General features: G+C 40.3%; 1 protein-coding gene across 4 annotated transcripts in view; it reads right to left on the bottom strand.

Annotated features, from left to right (window-relative positions):
- Nucleotides 1-1,690: 1,690 nt before the first annotated feature.
- The window catches only part of LOC113052186 (lysine-specific demethylase 6B-like), an 83,546-nt gene continuing 71,078 nt past the window's right edge, over nucleotides 1,691-14,158 (bottom strand). For all 4 annotated transcript variants that reach the window (XM_026216557.1, XM_026216559.1, XM_026216556.1 and 1 more), the window contains 19 exons: nucleotides 13,738-13,861; nucleotides 13,444-13,539; nucleotides 13,175-13,367; nucleotides 12,704-12,955; nucleotides 12,419-12,583; nucleotides 11,791-12,297; nucleotides 8,432-11,562; nucleotides 8,176-8,302; nucleotides 7,927-8,032; nucleotides 7,595-7,800; nucleotides 7,317-7,417; nucleotides 5,620-5,688; nucleotides 5,294-5,442; nucleotides 5,067-5,181; nucleotides 4,799-4,986; nucleotides 4,356-4,497; nucleotides 4,129-4,255; nucleotides 3,719-3,889; nucleotides 1,691-3,627 (listed from right to left, as the gene is read on the bottom strand). In XM_026216557.1, the coding sequence (XP_026072342.1) occupies nucleotides 3,604-3,627; nucleotides 3,719-3,889; nucleotides 4,129-4,255; nucleotides 4,356-4,497; nucleotides 4,799-4,986; nucleotides 5,067-5,181; nucleotides 5,294-5,442; nucleotides 5,620-5,688; nucleotides 7,317-7,417; nucleotides 7,595-7,800; nucleotides 7,927-8,032; nucleotides 8,176-8,302; nucleotides 8,432-11,562; nucleotides 11,791-12,297; nucleotides 12,419-12,583; nucleotides 12,704-12,955; nucleotides 13,175-13,367; nucleotides 13,444-13,539; nucleotides 13,738-13,856 (5,988 nt within the window). In that variant the 5' untranslated portion in view covers nucleotides 13,857-13,861 and the 3' untranslated portion in view covers nucleotides 1,691-3,603. The remainder of the gene's footprint in view (nucleotides 3,628-3,718; nucleotides 3,890-4,128; nucleotides 4,256-4,355; nucleotides 4,498-4,798; nucleotides 4,987-5,066; nucleotides 5,182-5,293; nucleotides 5,443-5,619; nucleotides 5,689-7,316; nucleotides 7,418-7,594; nucleotides 7,801-7,926; nucleotides 8,033-8,175; nucleotides 8,303-8,431; nucleotides 11,563-11,790; nucleotides 12,298-12,418; nucleotides 12,584-12,703; nucleotides 12,956-13,174; nucleotides 13,368-13,443; nucleotides 13,540-13,737; nucleotides 13,862-14,158) is intronic.

A 14,158-nucleotide genomic window follows, 5' to 3' on the forward strand; every position in this document is an offset into this window, starting at 1 on the left:
CGAAAGCATGAGATGAATAAGCTAGGATAAATATTCAACTGTAGATAACATTGTGCCTGGTACGAGTTGAATAAGTCAAGCATAGTTTGGGAAACATTTGAAATAATAAAAATTTTAATAAAAAGTGATTGGTAATACTTTACAATAAGGTTCCATTAGTTAATGTTTATGTATTTAAATGAACAATATATTTTTTTACTTTATTCATTTTTATGTAAATTGAGAAAAACTAATGCACTGAATTCATATGAACACTGAATAAACTGTCACTTTGGTGCATTTCTCAAATCAGAACTGAAATCATCTAGTCATTTATACACATCATAAAACCAGTTTCTCATTCTTTTGAACAAGCTGCGATTGCTTTTGTACATTCATGCAATTGATTACGCACATTTATCTGCGGTTTCCTCAGTTGCTAATTTCATGTCTTTCAAAATGTATTCTATAGCTGTCTGTGCAATAGTCTTACCCCTCAAAACATCTAGTCTGTATTTCATTGCGTTAAGTCATTAAATGCAAAATGGTTAATCTAGTTGTCATAAACTGCCCAGCACATTTTTTATTTTTTATTTTTACACATTATTATTATTATTAGACTTTTGTAAACTTGGCATGAATTGTGCAAGTGAATCTTGACTAATGAAGAGAATGTAGATGATAAAGCATTTTCATCAAATCATCTCATGAAACTTCAGTTGGAAAGCTTATACTGTGTAGACCGAGGACAACACAAGAGTTACACATTCTGAAAATGGACTTATTTGACCATATTTGTTTTTCCTTTTCTATATCACAATGACAGTGTAAAGGTTTTTTTTTTTTTTTTTTGCAAGACCACTAGTAAAAGTGTAACTGGGAATTCTATTGTCTCTTTCAGTCAATATCCCACATACAGTAATGTTTCAATGTGTACTTTTGAAATGGATGTATGGCATACATAAGCATATGTCATACTGTTCAATACAGTAACTGTCATCCAAAATGTTGCCATAGTTTACATCACAACTTTCCTCCAGAGTACACTGTTATATTGACAACATGACTAAGTGATTTGACTGTCTTATCCATAAACTATGACACAAGGACTTGTCATTCTGATGGCACTGACATGTTCATTGACACAGATATTTATTTTTGAGAGATGAACTAAGGATTTTGAGCAGGAGACTGGCTTTTTCAGGTAATCCATTGTGTTTTGTTATTTGTACGAGTTGTTTTGAGAAATGCACTTACTGTTTTGCAAATCTCAAGAATGATTTGAGAAATGTACCAAAGCAACTGAGAAAAACTTTTATTTAAATAATGCATGAGTAAATGTTGAAATTAACATTAATTAAAATTAATAAATGCTGTAGAAGTTTTTCATTCTTAGTTCATGTTGAGTTTTGCCAAAAATGTAAACTTGAAAAAATGTAAGCAACCTGAAGACAAATATCAGACACATTGTTTTAATCACCAAGACTTTGTATTTGGATATCTTGATAATGCCCCTTTAAGAAATGGTTTTGTGTCTTATATAGGTATTATATAAATGTTTTTTTTTTCTTTTTCTGTTACTGCTTTAAATCTCCCTTCTACGGTTTTAAGGACCGGGCTTTGTTTTTGTCATGTTAGAATGTAATAAAATATCATGAAGGCTTTTGTAACCTTATGCTTTGTCTGAATGAATACAGAGACACGGTACAGATCAAAGTTTATCAAAAGCATTTAATATTATTCAGAGTAATCATATCATTGTCACACGAATTCACAAGTGTTTAAGACATGTCTGGCTCAGTTTGCTTCGTGTGAATTCAAAAACAGTGCAGATTTTAAATAACCACAAAAATAAAATAAAAATGAGGAATCGAGGAAAGTTTGTATATTGCAACAGGAAAAAATATTTCTTAAAAAAAACGTAGCTCTAGATGAACTCAGCACCATCTATATCATAATCAAAACCATTTTCCTGATAATACATGAATTATTTCATGCTCACACCTCTAAAGCTGTAAAACATTACAGTATATAAATCAAAAACAATAATGCGTAAAATCCCCTTTCACAATGTTACTCGTTTCAGTAAAATGCAACAATTTACAGCTCAATCTGATTTTTAGGTGTATGACAACCCACTGCAGCCAGTTACTGTATACTGTGAATACAAAACGTTTATGCCTGCTGAAATTAGCACAGCAAATGTGTCCTCAAAAGAACAGCATTTACAACAGAACAGAAGCACCACTATCTGAGTGTAAGAGTATCAAAAACTGTTTTAGCCCCAATCCAGGAATCACCTGAATTCATGACAAGAGTAGCTGCTAATGTAGGCTCAGAATTACTGACACCAGTCCAAGGAACCATCTTAGTCAAAAACAAAACGAAAGCTTCAGAGAACACGTCTAATTTGAGAACTCATATGAACATGGCCCATGGATTTAATCTTTCTTTTTCTCTTTTTTTCTTCCTCCCAAAATAAACATTTAAACTGGTGAGGCAGGTGTTCAAATACATAACAGTGATCATAGATGACTTGTGTTAACACATGTGGGGAAACTGTCTTTTTTTTAAACATTTGTGTATAACAGAACTTCTGAATTAAAATCTACCCTCTGTGTCCTACAATCTACCTTTACAAGGAGTCAGTTAAGAGAGATTTTTAATATATATAGACAGGAAAGATATTTAAAGGGGCAAGCACCAAAACTCCAAAAGAAAAGAATCAGCACCCTTGAAATCTTACAGAGGATTTAGACTAACAAAAGAACCCCTTAATACATCTCTGATAACCATGTGGAGGCAGGGGAGAAGATTTAATATCCAATAAATAGAATTACATTTTAAATAAAAAAAAAATTTACAATTTAAAAAAAAAAGAAAAAGAGATCTGTATAGAGGTGAAAAACAATTCACTGAACAAAACAGCTGAAACCGGACAATTATACTCACAAAATGCAGGGAAAATGATTAAATGAAATCCTAAAATGCTTATATAAACACAATATTCCATATGAAAACTGAAAACATCTTTTAAAACCCGTATGTTTTGAAGCATTCTGATCAACTGAACCTTTTTTTTTTTTAATTCTTAATGCTTTAGAAAAATGTCCATAGCTCTATTATTAGTATTATTAATTTATATCTTCACTAAATACAAGTCACAAGGCCAATGTGGTATATATCTAGGCTGTTCTAGGTTTAAAAACAATAAATTATTGAAAACAGAAAAAAAAAAAAGCACCCACAAAAAGTACAAAGAGCATTTACACACACACAAAAAAAGAGCAACATGAAAGAAAACTTAAGAACAAAAACACATGGACAGGATCTCGGCAACTCTGTGACAGCACCAATCTGCGTTCCATCTGAAGTCCGGCAGAGCCATTCAGAGGTCGGTACACAAGACCGACAGAAGTAAACTGGAGTCTTATTGGCTGACTGGTTCTGTAAACAATGCTGAATAAACTGGTTCTCGGTTGGCTGTTCAACAAACATTAACAGTAGTCATTTTTTCTTTCCAACGGTAAATGTTTTAATTCTTCATTGGACTAAAATAAAAGATCTCGTCCTGCGAGCAGGAGTTTTGGTTATGGCTGTGTGAGGGAAAGGGATGAGGCGTCCTCATCGGGAGCTGGAACTGGTAGCCTGGGAAAGCACACATACAAATGATGTTGGTTTATTTTTTTAAGCTTTGATTTTGTCTGTTCACATTGATAAAACGTGTGGATGCACTTACCGGGGTGAAAGAGTCGTACATGTTCATGAGCTCCTCCATGCGGTACTGCTCCAGCACTACTACATTGGAGAGGTTTGGGCTGCGTTGTCGTGCACAGTCCTCACAGTGAACCACATACGTCTTCCGACTGCCAGTTTCAGTGGTCACAAACAGCAGGTTAAACACCTCCACCTGCACAAGAACCAAAAACAAACAAGCTCTTAAAGCCTGGGCCTTGAGTGACACCAAGCAAAACCAATTATACACTGCACCTTTAAAATGGGCTCTGCCATTATTATTTTATAACTTGAGAAGACACGGCTGTATGTTCATTCAATTTTTTTTTGGAACAGAATTCTGCATGTCTTTGGTGGGTTGTACTATGTTGAACCTGCCAATACTATACAAATAATGAAGCAGAATCAACTCACATCACACTCGTTACAGTAGTAGGCCGGCTCATCCTTCACCCTGCTCTGGTAGGAGATCTTCTTTCCTGTGGCCACCAGCTGGTCCCTCAGAATCTGAATGTGTTTAATAGACTGGAGGAGACAGTGTCTGGAAAGGAGGAAAGGCAGATGTATTAAATGTAGGTCAATGCTACTTAATTATAATGTAACTTCGTTAGAACAAGTCCATAATACTACTGCATACTCACTTGATCATCTTGTAAGTGTCTGGGTCAGTGACTTTGATGTTGCGTGCCATGTTCCAGGATACGTGAATCATGGGAACGATGGATTTGACTTTCTTCACTTCGTTCCACTCAAATCTCTCTAAAGCCAACTGGTACTGATAAGCTACGAATGCAGAAAACATTTTTTTTTCCTTTTACATTTCTGTGCACAGGATTTTAGTTGTACACATTTGTTTGTAACTGCTTATGTAATCCTCATGACTGATAGAATGCTGTTTAAAGCAACTAGCTTTTATTATTCATTTAAATATTCTTGGCACATGTCATACATGCATTATTGTAATGACAATGGGAAAAAAATCTTAATTTTCAGTTACAGGCACTAAAACTACAAAAAAGCCAGTACTTTTTTGAATGATAAACAGAACAGAAGTTCTTAAAATATTAATGTGTAAGTTACTCACAGTTGACAGGTCCAACATTCCAAGCAATGTTGTTGCACCAGCCCACGGCCTGAACCCAGTGCACAGTGCCTGCATTGATCCATACCAGATCTCCTGGTCTTTGGATGAACCGGTACACAGGGATGTTAGCGCGGTACAAGTCATCCAGAACCGGCCACCAAGATCCTGTCAGGTAGTCGACGCCATGTCTGAGAGAAAATTCATCGTTTGACTATTAGTATCATTTGACAGGGTTTTTGATCAATTTATTCTTTTAACTCATTCTTACTTTTCACAGAAATCACTGATGGCTTCCCAGTAGTTGTCGTGGACAGCAAACCACTCACAGTCTCCAGGCCCAATATTAATATTTACAGAACAGAAGTTATTGTTCTCCTGGTGTCCTGATGATATAAGCATTGAACAAGAAATTTAACACCAATACTTCTACCTGCCAAAGCAGACTATCTATCCTTGATTCTCTACTCAAACTCATAAATCGAGTGAGCATCAAACCTGGTGTGCGGCAGCCTGGGATTTTCATGTAGAGTTGTACTGTATTCATTCCCAAAATGGTGTGGCCAACATGACTCAGCATATTCCCACTGGAGGACACACGCATAAATGCCGGCAATTTCTGCAGTTCCTGCAGCTGAGGCTTCCATCTTAAGAAAAAGACACAACATAATTTAGTTAACAGATTTGCATACATGCTTGCACATCACATGGGGAGACTCCCAGACCCCTTCTGTATCAACAACCAGTTTAAGTTTCACATGTTTAAGTTTTTTTTATATCATCCCAATAAGATAAGGTTTCACATTTATGCACAGTAGTCTTACCTTTTGGCATCGGACAGGTCAATGTTGGTGCCAAATTTTATTATCTTCCCCACAGGTTTCTGCTCTGCACTATAAAGATAAATTAAACCATTTTAAGTAACACCATTTTAGAGAGATCTTTAGACATAGTCTGTGTACCTTCTGGTCATTAGATTTTCTACTTGTTTCAAGAAACAAACTAAAGAAAAACTAAAATGTTGCTGTATTTTTCAAATGGGTAAAAAAAAATTGATTATGTTTCAATATGTATTCTGTATGTGTGGGTGGCCCTGAAACGCCCCTTCCGTCCCCCATCTTCCATATCTACATCACTGTATAGGCAGCAAACGCAAGCTCAGTTTATTTTCAAGCCAGCAGGCAAGCCAAACTTATTCACAAGAATCGTCAAATAAATAAATAAAAAATTCTAACATTTTTCATGACTGCTGCATAATTGATTTTTACATAATGACAGTTTGCGTTTCATGGGAAAGAAAACCCAAACCACATAAAAAATAAAAACTATTATTTATAATAAAGCTTTACACAGGCTTTCACCGTAATATTTATTCTACTGTAATATCTTAAGGCCTAAATATAGGCTATACTTTGGAATTATGAACTGAAGCAAGATCATACTAATGCTGCCATTGTTCCAGACCATTTCAAGTACTGCATCAATTCAGTTTTCCACGTAAGCCCAACTATTGAATGATTATAGAATGAATGATTTCCTCGTCTGAAATGATCTCCACTGTATCAAGCAGAGCATCGCATTGCATTCTTCTTCTGAGGTAAATAAAAGGTTTATTCCTCTGCTTGCCTTGACTACTACAGATAATGAGCTCCGATGGGAAACACTGTACTTGTCATTGGTTTCATACAAATTACAAATAATAGATAATTGTTTTCAGTTTGAATTGTTTAAAGGCAGACATTTCCATGAACGTGTTTCTTATGTCTGTGATGCTTTGTTTGGTTCATATTTGTGATGCATTTAAAAAGCACATTCTGTTTGTTTTCTTTTTTTTTTTTTTTTACAAGAGGGTTTTGTTGTTATTGTGGGTGTATGACCAAAAATGATTGAGTCTTTTCAATGTTATCTGGACTGTATCAGCACCTCCAACCACATGAAGTGCAGTAGCCTACTTGTTTCACTCTATACGAGGTGTATAGCTTCAATTGCTGTAGTTTGTAACTGTGAATGAAAACATGTTACCTGTGAGGATTTTCTTAAATAGGCCTAGAAGTCAAACGTCGTTTTACTGGTTATGAACAATTTCTGTTTTATCAATAACAATCAGCAGCCGTGAAAATACAGATTTATCTATCTTCTAAGTGTCGCTAGTAGCAGAATTCTTGTGAATAAGTTTGGCTCGCCTGCCACGTCTATCCTGTTGAAAATGAACTAAGCTCGTGTCTGCAGCCAATACGGCATAGTACAGAAGATGGGCAACGAAAGGGGCATTTCATGGCCACCCACAAGTACGAAAAAATAAATAAATAAAAATGTACCCATTAACAAATATACGAAATAAGCTAAATTTTCTTTTTCCATTTCTTAAATTTTTTTTTTTTTAAATCAAACCGTTTCTTATTTCTATTTATGTCTTAAGTAGAAAATCAAATGACCACAGGTCACACAGACCATACATGCATATAGAAAAGTAAAAATAAATAAAATATGCAAATATTTACAAAAATTTTAAAAGACTTACCTGGAGGTGGGAGCTAAGGGGTTATTGGTTGTATTCTCAGAGTTGGTGGCCAATTTCTCATCATCATCCTCCTCCTCCTCGTTGTCACTGCCCTTCTCTTCCTTTAAAAGGCAGACAATGGTATAGGTGCATGTTGAGTATATGATGAATAAAATTCAAATGGTATTCATTTCATAGTTTATATCAGACAGAACTGTACAAACAAAATGACAAATCTCTGGACAACAAACACTGTGTCCTCACTTTTGTTGTGTAGGGGTGTATGCTTGCGTTCAAACCTGTAAGCTCTCTTGGAAGCTGGAGGCCTGGTACTGGGCATACTTGGCAATTGTTGTATGCGACCTGCTGCTCTCGCAGGGCCAGGTCTGGCCAGTGCCGCTGGGATCCCAGTTCTCATCAGCTGGCTGCTGAACCTGGGTCCTGACCTCTACTGCATGCTCCGCATTTGCCTCCACCAAAGATTTAGTGGAAAACAGACCAAGATCTATGAAGATGAAGGAATAAAATATGAATACAATTTCGTTTCAACAACTGCAACAGTTAAAAGTTAAAAAAAATTATGACTTGAGTATCTGTCCATCAATCCATTATCCATTATGCATAAACTTACTTAATCTGAGGGAGCCAGCAAGTCCCCGGATGACAGTCACTGGGTTTTTAGAATCTGTGCAGAACTGCAGCAGTACCGGAGAGAATGCATCTCTTTTACTTTCCAACTGCAGAGAAACAGCAAGATAGAGTCATTAAGACAAACTTTTATGCAACTGGACATCAACTGTGGAATTAATTAAGCAGAGGTTATGGTGCATTTAATACACACAAAACCACAGGGGGCAGAAGATGCTACTGCAGTGCTTACGTAGATGCTAGGTGTGGGGGGGTTGAGTTTCTCTTGAGGGATGGGCTGTTCTGTGGTCAAAACTGGTTTAACAGAGAAGGCAGGTAGGAGGTACGATTCCTTAAATTTCCCCTTAACGCGAGCTCCCCTGAAACAAGACATTACAAAACAAGTATTAGATAGGGCCTTTAGTGGTCCAAGTCACGTCAAAATAAATTGCAACTGCAGCCAAGAGATCATTTGTTTTAAAGATTGTCTGCACACAAATATTGCTTACTTGCAGGCTCTGATGATTTCACTAGCTGTGTTTTTAATGGTGATTTCCTCCAAAGGAATCCTTCTGTCCTCTACCTCTGAAGCAATAAATGTCTCCCTGTCCCCACTCTCCACCTTTATGAGGCGTATCTTCAGTTCTTTGGGTGGCCCATCTGTTAGTGCTTTCAGTTTCTGAAAGTCGTCAGAACATAATGCTGCAGAAGCAGATGGGAGATCAGAGGAACGTCCAGAGCTGGTGCCATTGTCTTTGCTCCGTGCCCATTCTTCCCTTTCACACTGGGTTTGGCTGCATTCCTCTTTCCTTCTCTTTTTGTCCCCATCACGCTCTTGTTCCTTCTCCCTAAACTCCTTACTCTGAAGGTGCAGGTTACCCAGTACCTGCCGGCTCTTTTTTTCCTTGTGTGACTTTCCCTCCCTGTGCCGTCGACTGGAGCTGGAAGATGAGGATGAGGAAAGAGATGCATCCTCGTGTCTTTCTCTGTGCTTTTTCTTTCTCTCTTTCCTGTCCTCATGTTTTTTGCTACTGCCACTGTGTTTGTGTTTCCTCTCTCGTTCTCGGTCTCTTTGTCGGTCCTTTTCTTTATCAGGTTTGCATGTCTCCTGTGACTCTGCCTTTGAGTGGTCTTTATAAAGTTGTATATGTTGGTTTAGTTCATAGCTATGACCAAGCTCCGCTAGTGAAGACTCTGAGATGGTGGTCAGCTTTGGTCGTTTTTCCAACAAGTCTTTCACAGTTCCAGATTCCGTTTGTTGTGTGGGCTCATCTGAAACCTCTTCTTCATCATCACTGCCCAAAGGATCTGACTGGCTTATGTTATCCCCTCTCTTCCTCTCCGATGCCCAATCTGTAGGTGAGAGGGGATGAGGCTGACCTGAGTTGCTAATGTCAGAGGTTTGTGTTGGACTGCTGAAACCTGTGTGATTGGCTGAACCGGATGTGGGAGAAGTGCTTTGTTGTTGTCTGCAAATGTCAGGCTCCAGTGAAAAAGATGATGAGTACTTCACTCCCATAAAAGCAGAGGGAGGAGGACGACCAAAGGGTCCACCTCGGTAGGTGTACTTTGGACTCTCAAGTACAGATGCAAGGTTTTTAAACATGTTGTTCACACCTGTCTGATGGAGGTGTGGCCGCTGTGGTGGTGAACAGGATGGAGTTTCATCTTCCCGATCCACTTCTTCATCATCCTCAAACTCACTTTTCTCTACCTCTGGAAGACCATACAGCTTGGCCAGGTCACTATGGCGATAGTTGGTTCCTGTTGTGGCAAAACTGCTTTCTTGAAACTTCACGCAAATGGACTTGGCAGGCTTGGGAATGACCTTAAGAGCCTCCTCTTCTTCCTCAAGTGAAGAAGTACGGCTACAAGGAGATGCCAGTGAGCCTTGCCGACTTAACACAGGTGGGCTTGCATGGCCATCTGGCTGATAATCCTCAGTTGGAGATTCCTTAAGGGTAGGCATGAGGTCTGGTGCGCCTAAGTAACCCTTCATAGGTGCCACGTTTGTATAAAATGGAGGTTCTGGTACTGGCCGTTCTCCACTCTGACCAGAATATAGCTCCTCCTCTTTCTTGATGGACTCATCCAGCATCTTCATAATGTTAGCCAATCCATCAGGCAAGAGCTCAGACGTTTCCTCTTCAAATTGGGCACCATCAGAATCACCGCTGCAACTTCTAGCACTGCTACCCAGACTACCAAATCCTGAACTGGGCATATGTTTTTGAAGGCTGCTTGTAGTCGTGCTGATAGGTGTGCATGAAGAACGAATATCCTTGGGGAAGGCCTGGTAAAGTTTGGGTGGCTCACGCAGAGGTGGAGGGTTGGGAATAGTGTCTATATTCTCAGCATTATGAGAGCTTTTCATCATGGTGACATCTATGGATGGATCAGGCTTCAATTGCATGGTGTGGCTGTGGTTTTCAGAGGGACTGATGAGACCTGAATCTGAGGGGTATGTGGGATTCCCAGTGGAATTCTGAGTCGGTGCTCCACTCTTCCATTTCTCTCTCTGCCTTTGCTTCTCACGGGCATATTCTGTCTGGGGGGTGAGAGGAGGTGGTTGTGAGCGTTCCACAGCGTTTGCTGGAGTTCCAGAAAGACGTGGGGGCACTCCTCCTCGACTCAACCAGGGATAAGGTAGTGAATTCTGGCTAGGAAGTGAGATGGAGGAGAATACGTTGGCTGTAGACAAACGAGGAGGTGAAGGCTCAGCTGCACTACCTGACACCAAATGCTCTAGACTCTTGAGAGCAGACTCACTGTGTGGCTTTGTCTCCACATCTTGTCGTTCTACATTCCGTTTCCTCTCTTCATTCTGGTTTCTCCTCCTCTCTTCTGCTTGCATGTGGCCTTGCAGCTCTGCATCAAGTTTGTTTAAAGCATCAGTAATGGACTGAGAGCTTGGGGCAACTGGCTGTAAACAGGACCTTGAGTAGACTGAGGCTGGAACAGTAGTAGTTGCCTGAGAAACTGAGGAGGAAGCCTGAATGGGGGATGAGCTGAATGAATAACTAGAAATTGCCTGTAGGGCTGAGTTGACTTTTTTGTGTTCTGGAGGCTGAGAACAATGTAAAGGTGAACTGACTTGAGGAAGAGTGTTATACGTCTTGCTGGTGATGACGCTCTCCCCTGATCTCTGAAGTCCTGAGTTTAGGCTGGAGGGAGAAGAGGACACTGGGGTGTAGTTAAGTCTACCCTGTCCTGTGTGAGGAAGAGTGGACTGAATCTGAGATTGTGCACCTCTATGTTGTTTTGGAAGGGTTCCAACTCCCGTATGGATACCCTGATACCCTGGATGTGTCAGATTTTGACCAATCATGGATACATGGTTTGGGTTTGAGACTAGCACTGACGAATCCGTTGCTCTCCAGCTGCTCAGGGTGCTGGGAATGGAGGAGGTGGTAGAGGGTGCTGAGCTCATGGCAGGAATGCTTCCAACATTGGTGTATAGTTTTAGAGAGCAAGGAGTTTCTAGGTTTGGGGTAATGACAGGCTTTCGAGCAGGAGCCTGTGGAGGGCTCACACGCTGGGGGGTCCCTGGACCCTGTTTGGCCCCAGCAAACCTATTCGGTGCCTGAGAAAAGCGTGCGGCAACCTGAGAATCCCCTCTTGCTGAAAAGTCACGAGATTCCTAAAGGGAAATTAATATTACAGTTAGCATATCATTGGACAAAATATTGTAACAACTAATAACATTCATGGTTTACAGCATATGTTGTGTAGCGTAATATTCTTTAATATTAAACAGCCACATTTTTAAGCCTGACGCAGGCAGATCTGTTTGTGTATCAAATAGGTTTGGGTTAATGTCAGTTGAATATATGTGATCATCAGCTATTATTCTGTGTGAGTGTGTTACCTGATTCCTCCAGGGTTTATGGGGGTTGTGCTGAGGTACTGTGGCCTGGGCCTGGTTGCTGGCTTGTGGGCTGGAAAGGACCAGCCCTGGGTGAGGCTGGAATTGGGGGTGACTGTAAGGCACAGAGGTGTGGTTTGCTGGTGAGGGTGCAGGGTTCTCCCCATCTGCCCGTGGTGATGATGAGGATGTATTTGGTGGTGGAGCCTGGTTATCCAAAGAACTCACTCCAGAACCATGTCCTCTTTGTGGAGTAGTGCCACGTGGTTCTCCTTGGGTCTGGGCTGAAGGTCTGTTGTTGGGGTAGGGGTATGGAGAATGATGGATAAAAGGGTTCTGTGAAGGTGGTCCCAGAGACTGCGGTGACTGAGCAGGCTTGTGGGACTGTGGTGGAGGACCCCTGCTTTCTTCGTAGCCTCTTGTGGTGGGAATGGTGGGTGAAGACATGGTTGATGGATTCAAGGGAGGCGGTTTATAGGTAAAACTTTCAATTCCTGACTTAGCTGAATCCTGTAAATAGAGAATAGGAATTAGCCAAGTAAGCCAAGCACATCGATTGTAAAACAAAAGGGAAGACTCGACGTCAGACAGATATTATTGAATATTAACATTCAGATCAGTGATGACTGACCTGAAAATCGATGGGTCTGCTTGTGTGTTCATTTGTGTTCCAGGGTGCTCCTCCTTTGTGCAATGGGTTCCAAAAGCCAGGTTTTGTTGGGGGGTAGATGGAGGACAGCTGCTGATTCAAATGTACAGGCTGCCCAGATAAGCGCTGCATGGCTGAAGAAGTCATCTGCCATAATAAAAAGTAAAAAAGGGATTCTTAGAACACTTGTTAGAGGCAAGTTTTATATAAAAAAAAAAAACATGCAGAGGTAAGGACATCAAAAGTCGTGATATGCTCTCAACTAACCTGTTCAGACCCACAGCTCTTCTTTCTCTTGCTCACACTGGGGCAGTCCTCCATGGGCCGGTGCAGAGATGGAGCAGGGGTATGCTGAATGACAGAGTGCTCTCCCAGAGGGGGCCCAGGCCGTTTTAACTGTCCAGAATGAGGGTGAGGCCCCCTGGGTTGTTGCTGAGTCTGAGGTTGAGTCCATATATCAGTTAATGGAGGCATGGGCCGTGAGCCATGGGCTGGGAGCTGAGGATGAGGAGCACCGTACTTGTGGATAAAGTGAGAGAAAAAGAAGTTGGCGAAAGTACTCTCAACTATAGAACACTGTGCTATACATTCAATTCAATGCAAAAAAATTGTATAACAACTTCAGTTTAATATAAAGCTAGTCTTTCATAACTTGATATATACAGGAACACAATTCCTTTTTATATAAAAAGAGCACATATAAAAGGTACAGTAATGAAATACAAGGTCAGTAATCACCTTCAGTAGCTGACTGGCTCGAGCTGTGAGGTGTGCAGAAGGTCCTGCGTTGTAGCCATTGTGCAGTCGGTTGTTGTTATCACCAGGCAATGGCTCATATCCCTGGCCAGTTCTGGTTTGTTCCCAAGGCCTGGGAGGAGCAGGGGGCATCCTTTGCAATGACAGGTCTTGCTTATCTCCTCGATGTAAGGGACTGTAAATACAAAGACACATTAACAAACTTTTGCCAGAAGTATTGTTAAACAACAATAAGCTTTGTAAAAACTCACCCATTGTTTAAAAATTTACTTGAATGATTCAGCCCAGTCATGTGACTGAGTGGCATATGGGGGAGGAACTGGTGCTGATTGACACCTGTTAGGCACCTATCAAGAGAAAAGAAAAAGTTTTGCCTTGATCATTCCTTAATAGCTCAGGAGCGGTTTACACAACGTTTTAACCCAAAAACGGGAAACTTTTCAGTTTTTGACTACATCATTGTCGTGTAAACGTAACCTCAGTTAACAACTTTATCAGTGAAGTCACCAAAAGCACGATGCGGCCCTGATCATGAGGTATATTACCTGGAGGTAGGTGGCCAGGCGCGGCTGCCCACGGAAGCCCATGGTCCTCGGTTGAGTGCGTCCAGAGGAAAAGGGTCCCGTGTGCTGCACCCGGCAAACTGTTCTGCTGTGTGATGCATCCAGCCTAAACAATAAACACATGTTTAATATCTTAGCCAATACATCTGTCACTGCGGAGATAAACACTTCAATTATTGCATTCTTTCCAACATGTAGTGAAGTGGTTGTGACACTATTTATCTAGTACACCATTAAGCTGCCTTCAATGTCTTGAGAAAGTCAGATGGCAGAGCAGACATCTAATCTCTTCATTTATTAGCTACACTTAATCAGTGTTCCTTTAGTATCATTTATATACTTTTTAGTTTGAATATTTGGAATTGGCTGTTACATTTATATTTTAGCTGAAAATCTATCAGTT

This window comes from Carassius auratus, chromosome 32, assembly GCF_003368295.1.
Source record: "Carassius auratus strain Wakin chromosome 32, ASM336829v1, whole genome shotgun sequence".
NCBI classification, from domain to species: Eukaryota; Metazoa; Chordata; class Actinopteri; order Cypriniformes; family Cyprinidae; genus Carassius; species Carassius auratus.